This window comes from Zalophus californianus, chromosome 6 (genome assembly GCF_009762305.2).
Source record: "Zalophus californianus isolate mZalCal1 chromosome 6, mZalCal1.pri.v2, whole genome shotgun sequence".
In the NCBI taxonomy this organism is placed as follows: domain Eukaryota; kingdom Metazoa; phylum Chordata; class Mammalia; order Carnivora; family Otariidae; genus Zalophus; species Zalophus californianus.
The window spans coordinates 1,934,352-1,957,554 of NC_045600.1; the positions used below are offsets into that span (position 1 = coordinate 1,934,352).

Sequence of the window (23,203 nt, forward strand, 5' to 3'; positions counted from 1 at the left end):
TTTATTTTCAACTGTTTGAGGAACCTCCATACTGTTTTCCAGAGTGGCTGCACCAGCTTGCATTCCCACCAACAGTGTAGGAGGGTTCCCCTTTCTCCGCATCCCCGCCAACATCTGTCGTTTCCTGACTTGTTAATTCTAGCCATTCTGACGGGTGTGAGGTGGTATCTCATTGAGGTTTTGATTTGGATTTCCCTGATGCCAAGTGATGCTGAGCACTTTTTCATGTGTCTGTTGGCCATTTGGATGTCTTCTTTGGAAAAATGTCTGTTCATGTCTTCTGCCCATTTCTTGATTGGATTATTTGTTCTTTGGGTGTTGAGTTTGATAAGTTCTTTATAGATTTTGGATACTAGCCCTTTATCTGATATGTCATTTGCAAATATCTTCTCCCATTCTGTCGGTTGTCTTTTGGTTTTGTTGACTGTTTCCTTTGCTGTGCAAAAGCTTGTTATCTTGATGAAGTCCCAATAGTTCATTTCTGCCCTTGCTTCCCTTGCCTTTGGAGATGTTTCTAGGAAGAAGTTGCTGCGGCTGAGGTCGAAGAGGTTGCTGCCTGTGTTCTCCTTTAGGATTTTGATGGACTCCTGTCTCACGTTTAGGTCTTTCAACCATTTTGAGTCTATTTTTGTGTGGTGTAAGAAAATGGTCCGGTTTCATTCTTCTGCATGTGGCTGTCCAATTTTCCCAACACCATTTGTTGAAGAGACTGTCTTTTTTCCATTGGACATTCTTTCCTGCTTTGTCTCTCTTGTGTTTTTGACACTAGCCACTCTGACTGTGGTGTGAGGTGATATCTCATTGTGGTTTTGATTTGCATTTCCCTGATGATGAGTGATGTTGAGCATCTTTTCATGTGTCTGTTGGCTTGTCTGGGGAGACATACCTAGAAAAAATGTGCTAAGGCTGAAGTCAAAGAAATTACTGGGGCGCCTGGGTGGCTCAGTTGGTTAAGCGTCTTCCTTCGGCTCAGGTCATGATCCCAGGGTCTTGGGATCGAGTCCTGCATCGGGCTTCCTGCTCAGCGGGGAGTCTCCTTCTCCCTCTGCCTCTTCCACCTGCTCATGCTCTCTCTCTCTCAAATAAATAAATAAAATCTTAAAGAAAGAAGAAATTACTGCTAAGGACCTCTTTTTAATTGTTGGAATACTTACCCCTGATGACTTCAAAACTTTACCATACTGGGAATATTTGTGTATGAGAAGGTAAGACTACTAAATTCTCATCCATCAGAGTAGGGAGCCAGTCAAAAGTATCTAGAACTGAAATTCAAGAAACAACAGTATAAGCATAATATTTACAAATATGAATGTACCACACATACACACAGACTGTGCGAGAGTGGAAAGCATCACCCCTGGGGCACATGACTCAGAGATGGGCCTAGGCCTGCTGTGTTATCTCAGAAGTCTTTGCAGACTATTTGGTTAAGAATCAAGACCATGGAGGGGAGCCTGGGTGGCTCAGTAGGTTAAGTGGCTGCCTTCAGCTCAGGTCATGATCTCAGACTTCTGAGATGGAGTCCCAAATCGGGCTCCGTGGTCAGCATGGAGTCTGCCTGAGATTGTCTCTCCTTCTCCCTCTGCCCCTCCCCACCCCATTCACGCTCGCTTTTTCTCTCAAAAATAAATAAGTAAATCTTTTTTTTTTTAAAGATTTTATTATTTATTTATTTGACAGAGAGAGACACAGTGAGAGAGGGAACACAAGCAGGGGCAGAGGGAGAGGGAGAGGCAGGCTTCCCGCGGAGCAAGCAGCCCGATGCAGGGCTCAATCCAGCACCCTGGGATCATGACCTGAGCCAAAGGCAGACGCTTAATGACTGAGCCACCCAGGTACCCCAGTAAATCTTTTTTTTTTTTTTAAGATTTTATTTATTTATTTGACTGAGAGAGACACAGTGAGAGAGGGAAACACAAGCGGGGGTGGTGGGAGAGGGAGAAGCAGGCTCCTGGCCGAGCAGGGAGCCCGATGTAGGGCCTGATCCCAGGACCGTGGGATCATGACCCAAGCTGAAGGCAGACGCGGAACAACCGAGCCACCCAGGTGCCTCTAAATAAGTAAATCTTTAAAAAACAATCAAGTCCATGGATTATTTCTATAACAATAAGAATTACAGTGGCACCTGGGTGGCTCAGTTGGTTAAGCATCCAACTCTTGATTTCAGCTCAGGTCTTGATCTTAGGGTTGGGGGATCAAGCCCCGAGTCAGGCTCTGTGCTCAGCATGGTATCTGCTTGAAGATTCTCTCTCCCTCTGCCTCTGCCCCTCCCCTCCACTTGCATTCGCTCTCTCTCAAAATAAATAAATAAAATCTTATAAAAAAGAATAAGAATTACAGTTGACCTTTGAACAATATAGTTTGAACTATGCGGGTCCATTTATACATGGATTTTTTTTCAATAGATACAGTATAGTACTGTAAATGTATCCTCTCAACCTTATGATTTCCGTAAAGTATTTTCTCTAGTTTACTGTAAGAATACAGTATATAATACATACAACAGACAAAATATGTGAAAATTGATGTTTTATGTCATTGGTAAGGCTTCCAGTCAACAGTAACTATTAGCTATTAGTTAGGTTTTGGGGGAGTCAAAAGTTACATGCAGATTATCAACCACATGAGAGTGTTGGTGCTCCTTACCCTGCGTTATTCGAGGATCAACTGTCATTTTAAACATACAGTTAGGTGTTTGGTCCCATTTTGTCCCTTTTTTTTTTTTAAGATTTTATTTATTTATTTAATTGACAGAGAGAGAGAGCGAGAGAGGGAACACAAGCAGGGGGAGTGGGAGAGGGAGAAGCAGGCCTCCCACTGAGCAGGGAGCCCGATGCGGGGCTCGATCCCAGGGGGATCATGACCTGAGCCGAAGGCAGTCGCTTAACCAACTGAGCCACCCAGGCGCCCCCCATTTTGTCCCTCCTTTTGCATGTTTGGGTTTTGGCTTGGAATTTGGCTCTGATCACTATGTTTACATGTAAAGAGCATTAGAAGCCCATTTGGGAGGTGACAGGAAGGGAGTGAGGGGCTGTAACCTATAACTCTGTGTGTGTGTGTGTGTGCGTGTGTGTGCATGCTAATTTCCCTTATGGCCCAGCCAGACCCATCTTTCAAGAGCAGCATTCTCCAGCAAGGCTCCTGCATGACCCTGACATATCCTTCACAGCTCATTCAGCGACCCTCCCTCCTTGCTCAGCCAGGCAGGCTAACAGGTGGGCAGTTTCCCAGCAGGGTCACTGGGAGGCCTGTCTGGTACCGTCCTTGTGCACCTGGAGGAGTTTCCTGAACTTGTCCGTAACTGTCTCCGGCACCCCAGTAGAAAGCACAGTAGTCAGCCACATTGTCTCTACATGCCAGGAGGGCCCACCCCACTGCCGGCTGCCTTCTTTGGTGTTGGCAAAAAGGACAGATTGCCCTGTTCTAGCTTGTGTTCACGTCTGCGTGGAGGAGGCTGAGGTGGGCGAGTGAGGGAGAGAAGACACTGCCATGCAGCTGGTCTTTAAGCTGTGGGCATTTCAAGGTCAGGCTGGCATGCCTGGGCGCCTAAGGCTGCAGATCAGTGGATGAGCGTAGTGGCTCATCCAGGGATTGGGTACCCTCGCTGCCTGCCAGCAATGTCTCACCCACTACAGGGAAACAGCAAATGCCCGTGTGCCCAACCCCGGTGCCACACCAATCATTTCATGTAATCCAGGCAGAAATCCTTGTGGTAGACCCTGTTATAATCCCCATTTTACAGATGAGCAAAGCGAGGCACAGAAAGGTTGTATAGCAAAATTACACAGCAGAACTAAATAGCAGGTGGTCTAGCTTCACAGTCCAAGCTCACAGGTACCATATGAAAGCATATTTTGTTAACTTCTTGCTACAAAATATCCAATGAGTTATTGCAAAATGGATTCTAAGTTCATAGATCAATGAGAAGTGTGTACAGAGTGCAGGATTTAAATTCATAACTGGATTTCAATTTTGGATCCCTGCCTGGGAGCCCCATCACCATGAACTGCATCGACAGACAGACCCTCCAAATCCAGTGGATCTGCCCAGTAAAGTGCCCTGGTAGGAGGGCAGGGAATAGATCCCAGCTCCTCCCCGTGTAGGGCCTTGAACAGGCCACATCACTTGCTCTCAAGGTCAGGCCTCCCCTTGGTGACTCCTTTGCTGGTGATCTCCTCTTCCACTTCCCTCCAGCCCTGAGGGTGGTAACTGTCCCCCTGTGCTGGCCCTGGAGTCCTGCCCTCTCCCTGTGGTTCCCTTACTTCCCTCTTCTGTAAGCAGTGCCCCTTTGTAAATAACCCTCCTGGAATTTCCCTAATTTGCGGAAGCCATCTGTTTTCCCACGGGACCCTGACTGATGTGACAGCATCATGAATAATGGTGGAAACTGGAAGCACCTGAAATGTAGGAGGGGGACCGTGGGGGGCTGTTTAGGACACCCTGCAGCGGCTTGGCAGGAGGTGATGCAGCCAGCAGAAAGGATGTTCCAAAAAAACATTAGAACGGAGTGGGGGAAGGGCATGCCTAGGGTAGGATGCTTAGGAAAGAACAAAAGACCTGGGACTAAATTGCTTTTATGTCAAGCCTTCTAACAAGCTCGCTGCGGGCAGGGAATGCAACTTGGTAGCCTCAATCCTAGCATTGAGGACACAATAAAGAGCAGAAATCAATGAACCAACAGCACAGGCCTCTCTCTTTCCCACAAGAGCCCCAGGGGGATCCCAGGAGGAGGGGAGCATGTGGTTTAGGCCTCAGACCAGGACCAGGGTGTGTGTGTGTGTGTGTGTGTGTGTGTGTGTGTGTGTGTACACGTACCTGGCCTCAGACCAGGACCAGGGTGTGTGTGTGTGTGTGTGTGTGTGTGTGTGTGTGTGTGTGTGTGTGTGTGTGTGTGTGTGTGTGTGTGTGTGTGTGTGTACACGTACCTGGCCTCAGACCAGGACCAGGATGTGTGTTTGTATGTCTGTGTCTGCATGGGGGTGTGTGTGTCTGCACGAGGGTGTGGAGCGGGGGGAGGGTGTGCCTGCGCACGCGTGCTCATGTAACTGGCCTCAGACCAGGACCAGGGTGTGTGTGCGTGTGTGTGTGTGTGCCTATGCACGCGCGTGTGCGCGCGTACACGCACCTGGCTTCGCCGCGGGGAAGCCCCGGCCCTCGCAGGACGCCCCGCCCACCCGGGGCGGAGCCGGCAGCGCGGAGGAGACCAGCGCGCCAGGCGCAGCGGCCGGACTCGGGCAGCCCCTGGGCACTAGCTCCAGCCCCAGGCAGCGAAGATACCGTTCCGTGGCCCGGGGCAAATGGCGAAACCTCCCTGGGCTTCAGAGAGCACCTGCCTCCCGCGGTCCCCGCGGGGATGAGCGGAGGCCACCGTGTGCTGAGCCCTTGCCGTGTCCACCACGGGCCGCACCTCCCGGGGCGGTGACCCGGCGGCGGCGACTGGCCTGCGTGGCCGCGGGCGCCGCTCCCCAGCTCCCGAGACCCGGCCTGCGGCCCCCAGCTCCCTGCAAATTTCCCTCGTGGCGGACCACGGCCCCCCGCAGAACTGGCGCCGATTCTGCCGGGCGCTGGGGGGACCAGTGGCCGCCGTACCCCCCACAGCCCCGCGAAACACGAGAAACACAGATCGCTGGCTGTGTTCTTCTTTTCTAACCTTGACGAAAGTATTACTTCATGCGCCACAGGAGCGAACGGAACCACAGCTGGTTCAGGGCCAACACTTGTGGAAACAGCGCCCCCCCCCCCCCCCCCGCAGCTCTCCCCACCTCCACGCTAGGCGGGAGGGGGATGGGGCACGCCGGCGGCCTGCGGGCGGAGCAGGAGGGGTAGGAGTTGGCCTGGGGTGGGTGAAGGTGGGGGGAGTGTCTGGCAGGGAAGCCAGACAGGCTTGGGGAGCAGGAGCTCCTGAGCCCCCGGCGGTTTAACTACCCTTGCGGGGTGTGGGGAGCCCTGAGGGCTGCGGGGAGCCACTGGGGAGGTGGCTGGTGTGATTTCCACTTTGGAAACACCCTTCTGGCCATAGGGCCGCTAAATCAGTGAGGGCGGCTCAGGTCGGGGTGCAGTGGAAAACAGGGTTGTTTGGTAGGCCATGCCCAATGTCTGGCTGGAGGAACGCTGAGTAGTAGATGGCAAGGTGGGGTGGCCCAGGCTGGACAGAGGAAGGGGGTCCCGAAGTGTGGCCCTCCCCAGGGACAGCGTGGCAAAGCAGGACCCCAGCTCTGGACCTACCAGTGCCAGTTCCCCAGGCCTGCAGGCAGCTCTGTGAGCATGGGGCAGGCTGGTCCACACCAGCCCCCCAGCCCTGGGCCGAAGCTTCGGGGGCCATCCCAGGTCCTTTCTTTCTTTCCTAAGAACGCCCTGTCAAAACACATCCAAAAGGAGGCCCCTTCCTCAGTCCGCCACCTCCACCTTAGTCCTCCTAAGGGGACTCCCTCCTCCCGTCTCGCCACCCTCCCCATGGTGGGCCACTGGGCATTGGAAAATATAAATCAGGTCCCTTTACTCCCCTAGAAAAAGCACTAATATAAAATCCGGACTCTCCATGGCCCACAAACCCACACTGGACCTCACCTCCCTTCACTCTCCCCGGCTCCACCCTTGAGCCCCCAGTGCTTGCCCCCAGAGTTGCCATAAGTTCATTTTCTTCTCACCTCCTCTTTCTCCTCCTTCACATGGTCCTCCTGAGGAGCCTGCAAGGCGACTTCCTCAGTGTCTTGCTCCCAACTCAAATGTCACCTTCTTCAGGAAAAAGCATCTACCCCGGTCACATTACCTGGCTTTGCTGGTTTAATACACTTAACCAGTGTTTGAAGTTATTTTCCTTGTGCTCTTGTTTATCATCTTCTCCCCCGACCAGCATATAAGCTCCATGAGTATAAGAACCGAAAAAAGAAAAAGAAAAAAAAAAAAGAACCATGTCTGTCTTGCTCAAGGTTCTGTCCCCGCAGCCTGGACCAGTGCTGGGCACCCAGGAGAAAACCAGTCCACGTTTGTTATCTGAGGGAACTGACCCCTGGGCTGAATACGTGTGTTGCCAGCTCTAAGCTGGCAGGTTGTGACGGGTGACCCAGGACTGAGCAGTTTGGGAGAAAGGATTTGAACTGTGACAAGAACAGGTAGCACTTCTGGAGGAAACTGACCGAGTGCTGTTGCAGGCACAGGGAGGGGGATGCACAAAGACGTGGAGGAGGGAATGGCTGTAGGGTTCAGGATGGCTGCGGTACACGATCCCTTAGCTGGGAAGTGCTGGGGGCATGGGAGGTTAACTTGAAAAAATAGATTGTGGCCATGCCATGAGGGGTCTTGTTATAGACTGAATTGAGCCCCTGCCCCCCAAGATTCATATGTTGAAGTCCTAACCCCTTCTATGACCTCCAGATGTGACTATTTGGAGATAGGGCCTTTAGAGAGGGAATCAAGGTTAAAGAGAGGTCTTATGGGTGGGCTCTAATCCAATATGACTGGTGTCATTATAGAAAGAGGGAAAGACACCAGGGATGCATGCACAATGAGAAAAGAGCCAGCAAGGGAACGGCCATCCGCAGGTCAAGGAGAGAGACCTCAGAAGAACCCAACCCTGCCCCCACCTTGATCTGGGACTTCCAGCCCCCAGGACGGTGAGAAAATAAATTTCTGTTGTTTAAGCCCCCCATTCTGTGATCTTTTGTTTTCGCAGCCCTAGCAAACTAATACAGGTCTTAAGGTTTTTATATTTTAATTTTAAATAGTGATATATTAATCTGGTTCAAGAATCCAACATAAAAAGTAATAACGACCAGATGATCAAGGTCATGAACAGCAATACGTCATGTTGATAGTGTGTGCCCTTGGTAGGATGTGGATGAAAATGGCTCTTTACCTGTGTGGCCTTCCTCCAAAAATCCCCTAAGCTCACTCTAATGAAAAGAAAAGCATTAGATAAATCTCAAATGAGGAACACTCTACAAAACACCTAACTTGTACTCCTCAAAACTCTCAAGGTCATAAAAAAAACAAAACAACAACAAAACCAAGGAAACTCTGGGAAACTGTCACAGCCCAGAGGAGCCTAGGGAGACAATACAACCAAGTTTAATGTGGTGTCTTGGATGGGGTCCTGGAACAAAGGACATTGGGTAAGACTAAGGAAATCTGAATAAAGTATGGACTTCAGTTATCCTAGTGTATTGACATAGGTTCGCTGGTTGTAACCAATGCACCATCCTCACGCAAGATGTTGTTAAGAGAGAAAACAGGGAGGCGAGGGAGGCTATGAGAACTCTTTATATTATCTTTGAAATTTTTCTGTAAATCTAAAACGGTTCTAAAAGTAAAGTTTATTTTTTAAAAATAGTGAAAATCTCGTTCAGACTCCTGTCCCTTGTCTGTGCATCGCGCGTTCCCGCCTACAGCCGCTACTTTATTAGTGTCCAGTGCACCTTTCAAGAATCCTTTATGCAAATACGAATCTGTACTGCTTTTCTCCCTGAATGGCCTTTGTGTGTGCTTGAAAGAGCATTGAATTATTTTTACTATAAAGTATCTCAAACATACCAAGTAGACAAATGCAATGCACCCCATATACCCACCGCCCATATTCAGCACTTACCAAGAATTTGCGCGTATGCTTCAGCTATCCCTCCCTGCCTCGCTCTCCCCCTTTTGCTCAATTGTTTTCAAGCAAATTCCAGCCCTCATACATATGCCAGTGTGTACCTCTGAACAATGTGCACATCTTCTTACATTACACTAAAGCCTATACCCCACCATCAGGAGTGGTTCCTGAAGGGCCTCTTGTGAACTTCAGTCTGGGCGACAAGAACTTTGCAGGGCGGGCCTGTGTACACGTGACCCAATTATGTCTCTGTGTGGGATGATTTGGGCGTGGAGGAGGTCAGAGCAGGGAGGCCAATTATCAACAGCCTCAGTCTGGATGCCGAGCGATGGGGCCTGATGCATGGCAGGTGCAGCAGGGTGGAGAGCAGGACCAGCTGGAGAGCCTCTGGGGGTGGGGGGACACTAACCAGCCTGGCCTCAGATGCATACCTGCCTAGAGGATAGACGGGCCTTGGTGTGCGGACACGGTGGCTGCCACTATCTGTCCCTAAGGTCCTACAGCCACTGGGACCCCAGTGGCTAGGCTCTCTTTCTCAGAAGAGTGGGCTCATTTTGACTACCTCAAGGCGGGGCACATCTCTGCACTGCTCTGGCAAAGCCTGTCCCTTGCCTGGCTTAGTGGGTCGGCACCCACCCCCACAATTCATGAACATTAGCATGGCAGAGCCAGAAGGCCATCGGATATCACAGAGTCTAAGCCCTCTCTGGTTACACAGAGAGAAACAGAGACTCAGAGAATGGGCTGCCAGTTGCATAAGACCACACAGGGAGTGAGAAGCAGAGCTGGAATTAGAATCCAGGTCTCTGACTTCCTCCCATTACCCAGAGATTTCTCTTCTCTTTCCAAACCCTGCTCCCAGAAGAGATGTGTCACTAGCTATCACTGCCCATGTGTGTGAGTTTAAAACTTCCTGGGTGATCCCTCTCCCAGGGACATAGGTACGCTAAGCCAACTTGCTAATGATAGCATCACTGCAGGAAACCATTTATGGAGCACTTACCATGTACCACAAACTGTGCTAGGAGCTTTTCAGACATCATGTCTGAACCTCCCCAAATTCCATGAGGCAGCCACTATTATTTCTGTAATCCCCCATTATAGGGATGGGTAAATTAAGATACAGAGATGTAGCTTGTCCAGGACCATGCAGTGAGAGCGTGGCAGAAGATGTCTGTCTAACTGGAAAGTCTACACTCTTAAACACCAACCCCTGTGGCCTCTGAAGACCAGGGGTGGCTTTCCATGAAGAGAACAGTGCTTACTCCCTGGCCTCCCTCCTGCCCCCCAGCCCCACCTACAGGCCTTGAGCCTCTCAGAGGACAGGACAGCCTAAGAGAGATGGACCCCGACCGCCTGCTGCCGTCTCCAAGAAGCTGGGCCCTTCCCAGGGTGGTTTATGGCCTTTGGTGTTTGGGGCCATAAACAGACCTCCGTGTTCAGGGTGCTCGTGGAAGTTTCAGCGCTGCGTGCGGAGGGCATCAGACACAATCTCTCCCAGTCACGGTTCAAATGAATGGCACAGTGTGGCGAGCACAGGAAGGGTGACTGCCCTTTCTGCGGCCTTTACTACACTCTGTGCCATGCCCTGTGATGGGCTCTGGACACGTGGCCCGGGTCTCCGTCACTCAGGCCAGAGCGGGAGGTGTCACGGGACACAAGGCTGTAGGAAGAGATCTGGTCCCTACAGACGGGGCCTGGGCTCTAACCCGGGTCGTTCGCGCACCAAGGACGCTGGCACAGGTGGGCACAGGCGTTCGAAGCCGGGGGTATCGCCGGTGTGAAGGGCCGCGGCTGGAGAGCGGACACGAGACCAGGAAGGGCGGCTGGAGCAGGGTGCCGCGGGCCGCGTAAGACGCAGTGGCGGACGGCGGATCAGGTGCCCCGGGGCCGGGGCGCAGGGCGGGTTCCGGGGTCTATCCCGAGCGCCCCGAGCCGGGTCACGTGGATGGTTTGGGGCGCACCACGCCCCTCCGACCCGGTCCCTCGCTACAGCCCCACCCGGCGCGGGGAGCCCGGGGTCAGGCCGCTGTCAGACGCGGGCGCGCGCCGTCGCCGCGGGATGCGCCCCGCCCCCCCGGCGGCCGCCCGGAGCCCAAGGTTCGAGTCCCGGCCCTGGCGTGACTCGCTGCGGAGCCGCGCCCGGGCCCTGCCCTCTTCCGGCCTCCGTTTTCCCATTCCCGAGGTCTCGGAGAACCCGTGCTCTCGGTCGCGCGCGGGGCGGGGCAGCGGCGAGGCGTCCGCAGCGCGCCCGGCCGCGGGAGCGCGGACGCGCACGGGCGCGCTCGCACCTGGCTGCCGCGAGAGCGGCTGGGGGGCGGGGCCGGGAAGCTCCGGCCCCCCCCGGCCCCGCCCCCGGCTCCGCCGAGCCAATCGGAGGGGGCGGCTGGCCCCGTGTGGGGCGACGGGCTGGGGGCGGAGCCTGCGGGGGCTGAGTGGAGAGCCCGAGGGCCGGCTGCGCGAGGCGGTCGGGCGGAGGCGGCGGCGGTGGCGGCTGCGGCGGCCGGTCCCGGGACAGCGACGCAGCGCGGTGGCGGCCGCGACAGGGCCGGTCAGGCTCCGCAGCCCGCCGCAGCCGCCGCCTCGCCGCTGAGGGCCCGAGAGCGCGGCGGCGGGTGCGCGGCCTGCGAGGACGGCCGGAGCGGCGGGCGCGGCGCGGCGCCGAGCGTCCTGTCAGGCGGCCGAGGGCGCCGCGGACCCGCGCCGAGATGATGCCGGTGGGTGCGGGCGGCGGCGGCTTCCTCCGTGGGCGGCCGGCCAAGCCTCCTTCCTCCCGCGGCTCCCCGCCCCCGGGCCCCGCGCGAGGCCGGGCGGGGAAGGAAGTGGCCTGGCGGGCGCGCCCGGCCCCGGCGCCCCCCGGGCGGGCAGGTGGGGGCGGCGCCGGGGCTGTCAGCGCGGGCCGGACCGGGGGCCGGGGATCGGGGGCCGGGGCCGGGGGGCCGGGGGCCGGGGCGAGGGTCGCGCCGGTCCCCCACCTCCGCCCGCACCCCCCCCTCCGGGGCCGGCTCGGCCCTTCCTGCCGATCCTCCCTAGTTGGGGGCTGCCCGGGAGGGGAAGCCGGAGATGAAATTGGAGCCAGTCATTTTTCCATCCGTCCTGGCGGGTGTTCGGACTGGGGGTGTCGTTTGGCGCCCGCTCGGTTTCGGGGTCTCGCGGCGCCCCCGTAACCCCCCGCCTGCAGTTTGCTGGGCTTGCGTTGGGAGCCGGCGGTGTGCACACCCGCGTGTGGGCTTCCCACGCTGGGAACCCCACGTATCTCCTTAGCCCTTCCCTGACTCTGAAATTCTGTTGTATTTAGGAATTTACATGGGGAATGGGTTGAGAGAGCCATCTTAGGAATTCCTTTTTACCGTGTCTTGGAGATTTGTACATTTTGCTTTAACCGGCCTGTTGTCACTGCGATCTGGAGGTGGAAGGAGGTTCGTTTGTGGTAGTGCCGCCTTTGTCCTGTCCTCAAGGATGCGTTCTCCTGAAAGATTTGCCATTGCCTTTACCTACAGGCTGAATCGCGGTGCGTGCTGAATTACCATTTTTCTCATCTGGATTTTTGTGAGGTGGTTCATGACTTACGAAAAAATGTAGGACTGGTGGTACCCAGTTGGATGTCTTGGTCTTCCGAGTGCCTTTATTTTAAGTAAAATTCTCAAACACGTTTATAGTAAAGTAACAACAAAAGCATTGCTTTAACCTACAAATTCTACACTGGAAATCACGTTCCTGAAGGAAAGCGCCGTTTCTCTGCGTTTTCTGCTTGAGTACTGCTCTTCTGCGATGCTGCACTCAAGGACATTGAGATTAGAATCCCCCCCCCCCCCCCCCCCCCCCGATCTTTCAAGTCATTTCCTGCCTCTTGATAATCTCTTCTCCCCTTTTTGAACCCATTCCAGCACATCATGTTTACAGATTCTTAAGCTTTGACCTCATTGATCCTTAGATCCTTCTTTGGCATCAGGGCTTGTCGAGTATCTAAACATTTGGCTTTTAAATGAATGTCTTGTAATGGAAAGAGAATTGGATGAGTATCAGAAGATCCAGAGTGGAGTGCTGGTTCTGCTACTTTTTAGCTATGTGACCTTGAACAAGTCAAGGTCTCAAGCCTGGAATTACCTCTGAAGTAGGAATAAAAACATACCAGTGTCTGAGGGCTGTCCTGAGGATCAAAAAGGATTGTGTCCAAAAGTGCTTGTCAAACAGAATGCCATGCAAATACTTATTATTGTTGATATGGCTCTGAATGGTCAATTTCTAATTTTAACCTCTGCAAGATAAGGCATTTGGAAGCTGTTCCCTCCCTAATTCTCACTGGTTAGATTTGGAAAAGGCATTATAGTGTCTTGGAATTTTGAAAGCAGTGTTAGTTAAATAATGTTATAGTTGATTTCACGATATACTACAGTAATATTGAAGGATATGTATAAAATTTTGATTGGTTTGATCATTGTGTAATGTTTAATTATAAATGCCCTGTTATGGAACCTGGCTTACATTTTCCATATGGTACACTCAGATGTTTTCCCTCTATTCCACATGGGTAGAGTTTCTAGTCTCCTTATCAGGTTTCTTTTTTAAGAAGTTTGCTTACCTGGCAGTTGGGAAATTTCTTCATGATACTCAGAATAATCAAATACTACTTTTAACAGAACAGGTAAGTTTATTAACTATTTAAAACACACTGCTTTTGTTTTGAAATGCCTTCTAGAAACAGATGGTATTTCTCTTAGTCTCTCTTTTGTGGTCTTTAGGTCTGTACTTCCTTCTTGATCCTAAAAAATACTACTTGTAGGATTGAGTCCTTCTTCTATTAACACAGGGCTGGTTGTAGATTTAATCAAGTTCTAAGGTACATGCCATTCTTTCTTGGTCCTATCTTAAACCATGTATCCAAGATATAAATAAGATTTTTCTTTATTGTATAGTTGGTGTTCATCATCATGATGAATCATCAGAGAAAGATTGGATCATATTTTGCATACTTCGTACAGAGCAGTACTTTTTAATAGGAATATAATGTGAGCCACACAAATGTGATTTTAAATTTTCTAGGAACTACATGAAAAGGTGATATTTTAGTAATGTCTTTTATTAACTCAATATATCAGTATTATTTTAACATGTAATCAACATGAAAAGTTTACTAATGTGATATTTTACCTTTTTTTTTTTTTTATACACTAAGTCATTTAAATCCAGTGTGAATCTGGTGAAGTTTACGTTTATAGTACACCTCAGTTTAGCACATTTCAAGTGCTCAATAACCACACGTGGTTAGTGGCTACCATATTGGGCAACACAGGTTTAGAATATATTTTAGTTATTTGAGAATTGGCAGTTAGTGTGTAGTGTCTGTGGTAACTTAATTGATCAGATGGTTTACCATAGCACCCAGTCTCTCAGCTGTTGGGTATAAATGGGAGTATCCTGCCACGTTTTCATCTGACACAGTAAAGTCTTTGTAGAAGTCTTCAATTTTCCTGTTATGGGAAGTTCCGTGACTATTTACTTTTTTTTTTCTTTTAAGTGCGCTCCACGCATGGAGCCCAATGTGGGGCTTGAACTCAACCCTGAGATCAAGAGTCGGTCAGTTAACTGAGCCACCCAGGTGCCCTGTGACTATCCACTTTTAAACAAAGTTATATTTTGGGGGGCGCCTGGGTGGCTCAGTTGTTAAGCGTCTGCCTTCAGCTCAGGTCATGATCTCAGGGTCCTGGGATCGAGCCCCGCATCAGGCTCCCTGCTCCGCGGGAAGCCTGCTTCTCCCTCTTCCACTCCCCCTGCTTGTGTTCCCTCTCTTGCTGTGTCTCTCTCTGTGTCGGGTAAACAAATAAAATCTTAAAGAAAAATAAAGTTACATTTCGGAATTTTCCCTTATTAAAATAGTATTGCATTCTAGTGTCTGTAGTCATTCACCTTTTTGTCAGTGGATGACATTTTAACAATGTTTTCCCAAGAAGAAAATGGGCTATACTTTAAAGATTACTCGTTTGCTCCTCCCTAAGATCTGGACCTGAAGGCATTTAGGCCACACCTAAATAACTTTGATAGAAATAAGAATATTAGTAAAAATAGCCTGATTCAGAACATTAAAAGTATGAAAACTGCCTTGCTCATTGGTCAGCATCTTTCTTTTCAAAAGAGAATGAGCATTTTGCAGCTGGTAAAACTTCTTGTGCAAAGGTGAAATATATATCTGGGGAATGGCGTTAAGGATACTTTTTTCTCTTCCAAAGGAATGTTGATGTGAGTAGAGGAAGTTCGGTGGTTCTAAAGTGTGTTTCATTCATAAGAAAGGTATGCTAGTGGTAGTGTTTTGGTCTTGTTAGTAGTGACTCCTTACCTGACATGGATACCACCCAGTATGACTAGTTGATTCCATTCCTTTCTGTCCTAGGAGCCCTTTCAACATATTCATGATAGGCTAGGGGTTAAATTAATTTGTGCTTAACATTTAGCTCTCATTAAACAAACATTCACTTATTTCAGATATTCACTTTCTTCCCAACTATGTACAAAAAAAATTTGAGGTACTAGAATAGGTCTTTCTTTTTTTAAACCAGCAACTGTCCAGTAATGATACAATAAAGTAGAAGTAGGGAGATTTAGTTTCTAGTCCCCCTTGTTAGTAACCTTGTGACCTTTGGACTTAATTTCTTTGGGCTTCAGTTTCTCACCTGTGAAATGAGTTGGTCTTGGTGATTTCCAACTGTTTATGGTTGGTCCGGCAGTTCATACATAGCAGATACTTTCATGAAGGGCAGTAATCAGGCTACAATCAGAGGTTGAGGCAGCCTGATACTTGTTTTGACAGCCTGATAGTAAACTTGTTCACTGCCCAAGTATCTTTGTATCATAGAGGAGATAAGAGTTCAGTAGGTGTTCACTATTATTGTGAATTAATAATTTAGTCACTTGATAGGCTTGAATTGTAGCCTAATTCAGTAAACAAAACCCTGAAGACTGGAGAAGATTTTTTTTTTAATTTTATTTATTTATTCATGAGAGAGGGGGAGAGAGAGAGAGAGAGAGAGAGAGAAGCAGAGGGAGAAGCAGGCTCCCAAGGAACAGGGAGCCCGATGCGGGACTCGATCCCAGGACCCTGGGATCATGACCTGAGCCGAAGGCAGACGCCCAACCTTCTGAGCCACCCAGGCGCCTGAGAAGATTTTTTAACTCTAGTTTCTTTATTTTTTTTTAAAGATTTTATTTTTGCAAGAGAGAGAGAGAGGGTGGGGTGGGGGAAGGCAGAGGGAGAAGCAGACTCCTGGCTGAGCAGGGAGCCCGATGTGGGGCTCGAGCCCAGGACTCTGGGATCATGACCTGAGCCGTAGGCAGACGCTTAACCAACTGAGCCACCCAGGTTCCCCACCCCCCCCGCTTTTTAAAGATTTTATTTATTTATATTTGTGAGAGAACGAACTCTAGTTTCTTTAAAACAAAAATTACAGGCATAATATTGTCATTAAAATAATTCTAGCCTTTAGATTGCCCAGAAATTCATAAAAGGAAAAGCAAAGCCTTGGTCATACAAAGACGTGTATATAAAAACTTGTATTACTACAGCTTTATTGAACTTAAAAATTGTCTTTGTGGACAGCTCTTCTAAAGGCTACAGTATTAAGTGCAGCCATAAAGTGGCAGCTATTTAACTTCTTCCTATAGCTCAGTTGGTAATAGTATTTATGGCATTTGTCATCTGCTGAGGCACTGTGTCATAGGTTTTGTGGCGGTGTCTTTGTTTTTATGGAGAACTGAGGCTCAAGAGGTAAAGAAACTTGGCTGAGGTCCTCCAGCTAATAAGTGGTAAAACAAGGTTTGAAAACAAACAAGCTGACTCAAAGCCTTTGCTCTTATCCTTTGTGTCAGTCACTTAGGGAAGTTTGTTGTAGTCACAGCATTTTGTTGGGGGTGTTAATGAATTGAGTTTGGTGAAATTTTTCCCGTTATGCTCAGCTCAGACAGAGCTTAATATTTAAAAGAATCCTGAGGTGAATTTTTTTTAAATTCCAGTATAGTTAAAATACAGTGTTATATTAGTTTCAGGTGTACAATATAGTGAGTCAACAATTCTATACATTACTCAGTGTTCATCATAAGTATACTTTTAATCCTTCACCCATTTTATTCACCACCTCCCTCTGGTAACCATCAGTGTGTTCTCTATAGTTAAGAGTCTGTTTCTTGGTTTGTCTCTTTTTTTCTTTGTTCCTTTGTTTTGTTTCTTAAATTCCACATATGAGTGAAATCATATAGTATTTGTTTCTCTGACTGACTTATTTCACTTAGCATTATATCCTCTGGCTCTATCCATTTTGTTGCAAATGGCAAGATTTCATTTTTTTCTGGCCAAGCAATATTCCGGTGTGTATGTGTACTGCATCTTCTTTATCCATTCATCTGTTGATGGACACTTGGACTGCTTCCATGATTTGGCTGTTGTAGATAATGCTGAAGTAAACATAGGAGTGCATACATCTTTTCAAATTAGTGTTTCCATATTCTTTGGGTAAATAGTAGTAGAATTATTGGATCATATGGTAATTCCATTTTTAATTTTTTGAGGAACCTCCATAGTGTTTTCCAGAGTGGCTGCCCTGTTTGCATTCCCACCAACAGTGTTTGAGGTTTCCTTTTTCTTAACATCCTCGCCAACACTTCTTGTTTCTTGTGTTTTTGATTTTAGCCATTCTGCCATTCTGCCCGGTATGAGGTGATATCTCACTGTGGTTTGGATTGGCATTTCCCTGATGCTGAGTGATGCTGAGCATCTTTCCATGTTGGCTGTCTGTATGTCTTCTTTGGAGAAATGTCTGTTCATATCTTCTGCCCATTCTTAATTAGATTATTTGGGATTTTTTTGGTGTTACCAAGGTAAAACTTTTTGATAAAAAGTGGTAGTTTTCATCATCTTGAGTTTGGGGACAACTCTGATTTGAATGTAAATGTAATTTTCCTTTCTCAGCACCCACTTTGAACCGTCTGTGCCAAAATATATGTTTAAGAGTTACTTAGGATTTTTAGCATGGTAGGAACTTAAATTGTCATCGTGTTATTGTACTGAAGTTATATAACTGGTTGTGAACATGTATTTTTTTTTTTATTATTATTCATCAGAGAGAGAGAGAGAGAGAACAAAGCAGGGGTAGTGGCAGGCAGAGGGAGAAGAGGCTCCTCGCTGAGCAAGGAGCCAGATGCAGGACTCGGTCCCAGGACCCTGGGACCATGACCCGAGCCAAAGGCAGAAGCTTTAACTGACTGAGCCACCCAAGTGTCCTGTGAACATGTATTTTTGTGTGTGTTTGCACAGATGGGCAATAGTTTTCAGCAAAATTTGGTGGTATTTTGGTGGCCTGAAGTGTTGCTGCCATAGTTATTTCACAAACTGTGGTTCTAGGGATGAACTTAGGAATGGTGGTAATCAAGTTCTATTGTGACACTTTCTTGGCTTAATTGCTTTGTTTTATTTCACTGCAAATGTAGCTGTATGATTGTTGTTCATACTAATTGATAAGCAAAAGCTACTGTTACTGAATTTTGTAAAATAAAAATCTTTGCACGATGACATCATGTAGAACAGTAAAAGACTGGGAAAATGAGATTGTTTTAAAATTAATGACGTTCAAAATATTAGTGTATAGTTCAGTACAGTATCTTGCTAGTACTATTGTTAGTATAGCTACAGAAATGTTAACTGAAGTTTTGGCAGAATCATGATTTATTTTTTATTTTTTTTAAAGATTTTATTTATTAGAGAGAGACACAGCAAGAGAAGGAACACAAGCAGGGGGAGTGGGAGAGGGGAAGCAGGCTTCCCGCTGAGCAGGGAGCCCGATGCGGGGCTCGATCCCAGCACCCTGGGACCATGACCTGAGCCGAAGGCAGACGCTTAACGACTGAGCCCCCCAGGCGTCCTGGCAGAATCGTGATTTAAAATTTATGTCATGATTGTAATCATCACAGCACAAGCAGATGTCAAGGTCCTGTGGTAGGACCATGCCCAGCATACTGGAGAAACAAAAGGAGGCTTGTGTGCCTGGCTAGAGCAGAGTGTGTGAGGCAGAGAGAGGGGGAGATGGTGGGGCAGTTGAGGATCTTGTAGGACTTTACAGTTTATTCATTTAGGCTTCTTTTTTTAAAAGATTTTTAAAATTTATTTGGGAGACTGTATGTGTGAGCAGGGGGAGGGGGAAAGAATCCCAAGCAGATTTCCTGCTGAGTGAGGATCCCGACACCAGGCTTGATCTCAAGACCCTGAGATCATGACCTGGCCTGAAATCAAGAGTCAGACGCTTAACTGACTAAGCCACCCAGGCACCCCTCATATAAGCTATTTTAAAGACAAAAGATATGAGAAATTTCTATTGGAAGAAATGAAACAATGATTAATTTTTTATATCGTAAGTTCTGAATAGTAGGCATTGCCTGGGTATAGCAGGTAAGAATGTGGGTCTTGGTGTCAGTTGGCCTAAGTGTGGATTCTGTCATTGCCATTTGGCTCTCTGACTTGGGTAAAGTTATTTGGACCGTCAGTTCTTAAACTGAAGATAATAATAGCAACTTTATAGGATGGTCAGGAGGGTCCGGTTGATTATTACAGTGAAAGGTGCCTGTTGTGTAGTAAATGCTCAGTAAATGTTATTTGTGAAGTTTCATTTCCCCTGGGAAGCTTTCACCATCTTTGCCTTGGCCAAATCAATCAGTAGAGGTATGCAACCTGGTGCATCTTTTCCTTTAAGCTATAATTTGTATACCATAAATTCACCTCTTAACCTATACAATTCAGTGGTTTTTAGCATCATCATAAGGTGGTCTAACCATCGCCATTATCTAATTCAGAACACTGCCTGATGTGTCTTTGTGGTACTTGCCATAGTTGTAGTCTTAAACATTCGTTTATGTGACTGCTTAAAGTCTGTTCTTGTCCTAGACTGTAAGTTTCATGAGGGCAAAAGCTGCCTCTTTTTATTTGCCATTTACCACCAGTGCCTATCCCAGTGACTGATCACACATTTGGTATTCAGGGACAATTTGTTGAATGAAAGAAGATGTGATGTGGAAAGTAGTGTTGGACCCCATTATGAAGAGGTGTGTGTGTGATGTAATGGGGTTCACACTTGATCCTGTGGGTGATCAGAAACCACCAAACATTTAAAAAAGTGGAATGATGTGATCAGATTTGTATGAAAGAGGGATAATTCTGAAGTCAGAGAGAATGGACTGTGGAGTAAGGGAGATTAAAAAGAAACAGGAAGAGCAGTTAGGAGACCAGTTGGTGGAAGCCAGCCTTGACCTGCAGAAGAGAAGGATCCAGTCAAGAGGTAAAATAGATCTGATGGAGTGTGTGATTGCCTGTGTGCATACGTGTAAGCATGTGTGTGGTTGAGAGAGACAGGAAGGAAGTCCAGTGGCTGGAGTTGAGGATAACAGGTTTATTGCTTCAGCAGCCAGGCTTGTCTTTCCTTTAAGACAGAGACCACTTGAGAAGGAATAGGTTTTCAAGGTTTAAGGGAACCATTGAGTTTTATTTTGGTTGTATTGAGCTTGAGATGCCTGCTATATCAAAAGAGGTTACTCTTAAATCTTAGGGTGAAATCAACATATCAAGTAAAAAAAAATCACTTGCCCTATATTAAGTTGTTTTTAATGTTGTGGTTTAGGCATTCTAGATTGCTGCCTGGGCATCTGTGGCATACCACACACATTGTGCCTTGTAATTGTCAGGCAGCCCGCCCCACCCTAAGGCCCCACTATCTGGGGCGGGGGTTGGCCTGACCTCCTCCATCTTGTGCTCTCAGCACCTGGAAGACTACATGCACACTTTGTATAGCATTATGATCTGTGTCTTTGTATTGATAGTTTGTATTCTGCTTTTTTACTCTAGTGTAGGTTTATATTTTTAATGGAAGTCTTGAAAATAAAATTAGTAAATAACCTCACAATGATCAACATATAGACAGATTTTTGTGGTAGAACTGGAAATGAAAAACGAGGTTTGGTCAAGATGTGAAGAAAGATGAAGTAAAATTTGACAATTTTAGGATCAACAAGAAAACAAACCCAACAGTAGGAACAGAGAGTATTTTGTGATGGGAAATACATGTGAAATGGATAGCATAGTGGTTATCAGCTCAGACTCTAGAGCCAAGGTTTCACATTCTAGCTTTGCCACTTGCTAGTCCATGACTTCGGACAGATTATTTAACCTCTTCATGCCTTATTTTCCTCTTTAAAGTGAGTTTAATAACAGGATATTTCAAAAAGCCGTTGTGAGGATTGTCAAATGCTTAGAGTATTCTGTTAACATACAGAATAAGTACTCAATAAATGTTCTCTTAAGTTTTCTCTAGCAACCATAAGGCTTCATGGTGGGCGGGATTCAGTCAGAAAAGGACCCTAAGTGCACTTTATCCCACTGAGGTAGAATGCTTATGTTCTTCATGCTGAGAGAAGTAGGTAGTAATGGCAAAATCTATCAAGTTGCTAGGAGAGGGGTTGAATGGTTCGCTTTTCTTGGAAATTAAAGTTTACCTTCTCTTTCCAGTACCTTCTGTTTTCTAGACCACAGTTTAGAACCAGGAGAAGATTCAGTTCACTCAGTGTTCTGCCAGTGAGCTGAAAAGTTACCCCTTTCTGGTCTTTACTTAAAGGGCACCTTCCAGTCCATCTCATGTAAAATGCCCTTCCCCTTACATTGCTTTATTTCTCTTTATAGTACTTATGTCCACCTGGCATTTATTTGTAGAGTCTCCAGGCAAGCAGGGTTTTGTTTCTTTTTCCACTGCAGTATCCCCAGTACCTCTGATAGGCGTTCAGTAAGTACTTGTTTACTGAATGGCTTCAGCAAGCGTTTAGGGCGCGTCACTTATACGCTGGCTCTGTGTCAGGGCCGCGCACAGGCCGGCTCTCCGTGAGCTCACAGTGGGCAGCAGTCAAGTCAACAAAAATGCCATTCCAGAAAGATAAAACTCTAAGAGTGGGAGAGTACAAGGGACAGCGGAGCACAGTGGCAAGAGGAGTCCTCGCAACCTCAGGATGTTGGGGGGATTTTCAGAGAAGAGGTGACGTTTGAGTGGAATTTCCACAGATGAGGGAGAAGGGCAGAGATGACGGGGAAAGACTTTTAGGTAGAGAGTTTAACGTGTGCAAGGCGTTGAGATCTGAGTCTGCATGGTGTGCTGAGGGAGATGGCGTGGAGCATGAGGCCGGTTGAAACGAGGGAGGCTAGAAAGGTAGGTACGGGTCAGATTCAGGGGGCCGTGTGTCACTTGCATAAGAGTTTGAACTTGATCCTAAGGAAGATATGAAACTGTTGAGGGTTTTTTTTTTTAATTGCGGTAAAATGTACGTAACATAAAATGTACCATTTTAACCGTGTTTAAGTGTATAGTTCTGTGGCACTAAGTATGTTCAGTGTTGAGCAACCATCACCACCATCTGTCTTCAGAATGTACTCATCTTCTCAAGCTGAAACTACTGTTGCAGGATTTTAAGCTGAGTTGTAAAGTGCTCCAATCTAAGTTAAAGTGGGTACCAGGTGTCTAGAATCTATGGGAGGCAGGTAGTCAAGGCAGAAAAGGGCCCCTGCACAGTCAAAATAGTCGTGAAAGAATCTAGCGTTGAAGCCAATGTGTGGGAGACCCTCTTCAGGCCTTCCTTCACTCTTGCTTGTTGCACAACCCTGATGTACCTGGCTTCTCAGTCTTCAGACGCTTTTCTGAGGTTGCTGGGGGGGTGTAGTTGTGGGCAGACAGACTGCTGGAAACCATAGAAAGACACACTTTAAGCATAACCTAAGGTTGTGGTCTGAGAGTGGGCAGCCTGACCTCAGTCAACACCAAAGATAGCACAATTACAGATTACAGATTACACACAGGGTGGTGGTTAAAGTTCCTCCTGATGACTGAGTCATCAAGAAAAGAGTAAATAATATCAGTGATGTAGACAGCGGCTGGATACATTTTAGGTGAGCTCTGTCCAATAGAAACATAATGGGAGCCACAAAGCAATTTTTAAATTTCTAGTACCCACATTAAAAAAGTGTAAAGAAACAAGTGATATTAATTTTAATAATATATTTTAACTCATTATATCCAAAATTATGTAAGTATGTAGTTAATATTAAAACCTTATTAGTGAGATACTTTACATTCTTTTTTCATACAGAGCCTTTCAAATTCAGAACATATTTTACACATCCAGCACATTTCATTTCGGACTAGTCACTTTTCAAGTTCTCAGTAGCTGTGTGTGTGGCTGGTGTGGCCATTTCATGGACAGGCACGGTGTCAGATTTTGGCTCAAAGGGACTAGACCCTCAACTACTCATAGAGTGCTATCATTCAAAACATACCTCAAGGATTATAGGTGGCTGGTGTTTTATTATAGTAATTTTTATTTACGAATTTTTGGTTTTATATTTGAAAAACTATTGAGAGGCAATATAATGCAGTAGTTAGCATGGATTTGAGGGCAGACGGTCTGGCTCTGAATCTCAGCTGTCTCATTTCCTACCTGTGTGATCTTGGACAAGTTACTTAATGTGCCTGTGTCTCAGTGTCCTCATCTGTAAAATTGGAGTCATAGTAGTACCTACGTCATTGGGCTTTGTGAGCACTAAAT

At 47.5% G+C, this 23,203-nt stretch overlaps 1 protein-coding gene across 10 annotated transcripts in view; it reads left to right on the forward strand.

Moving 5' to 3' along the window:
* The first annotated feature begins 10,236 nt into the window (after positions 1-10,236).
* Positions 10,237-23,203, forward strand: part of PPP1R13B (protein phosphatase 1 regulatory subunit 13B) — an 89,993-nt gene continuing 77,026 nt past the window's right edge. For 7 of the 10 annotated variants that reach the window (XM_027568898.2, XM_027568902.2, XM_027568903.2 and 4 more), the window contains exons 1-2: positions 12,035-12,101; positions 13,126-13,235. In XM_027568898.2, the coding sequence (XP_027424699.2) occupies positions 12,050-12,101; positions 13,126-13,235 (162 nt within the window). In that variant the 5' untranslated portion in view covers positions 12,035-12,049. Of the gene's footprint in view, positions 10,334-10,383; positions 10,470-11,034; positions 11,308-12,034; positions 12,102-13,125; positions 13,236-23,203 lie in introns of those variants that run through there. The other 3 variants (XM_027568906.2, XM_027568907.2, XM_027568905.2) reach the window with 3 other exon arrangements.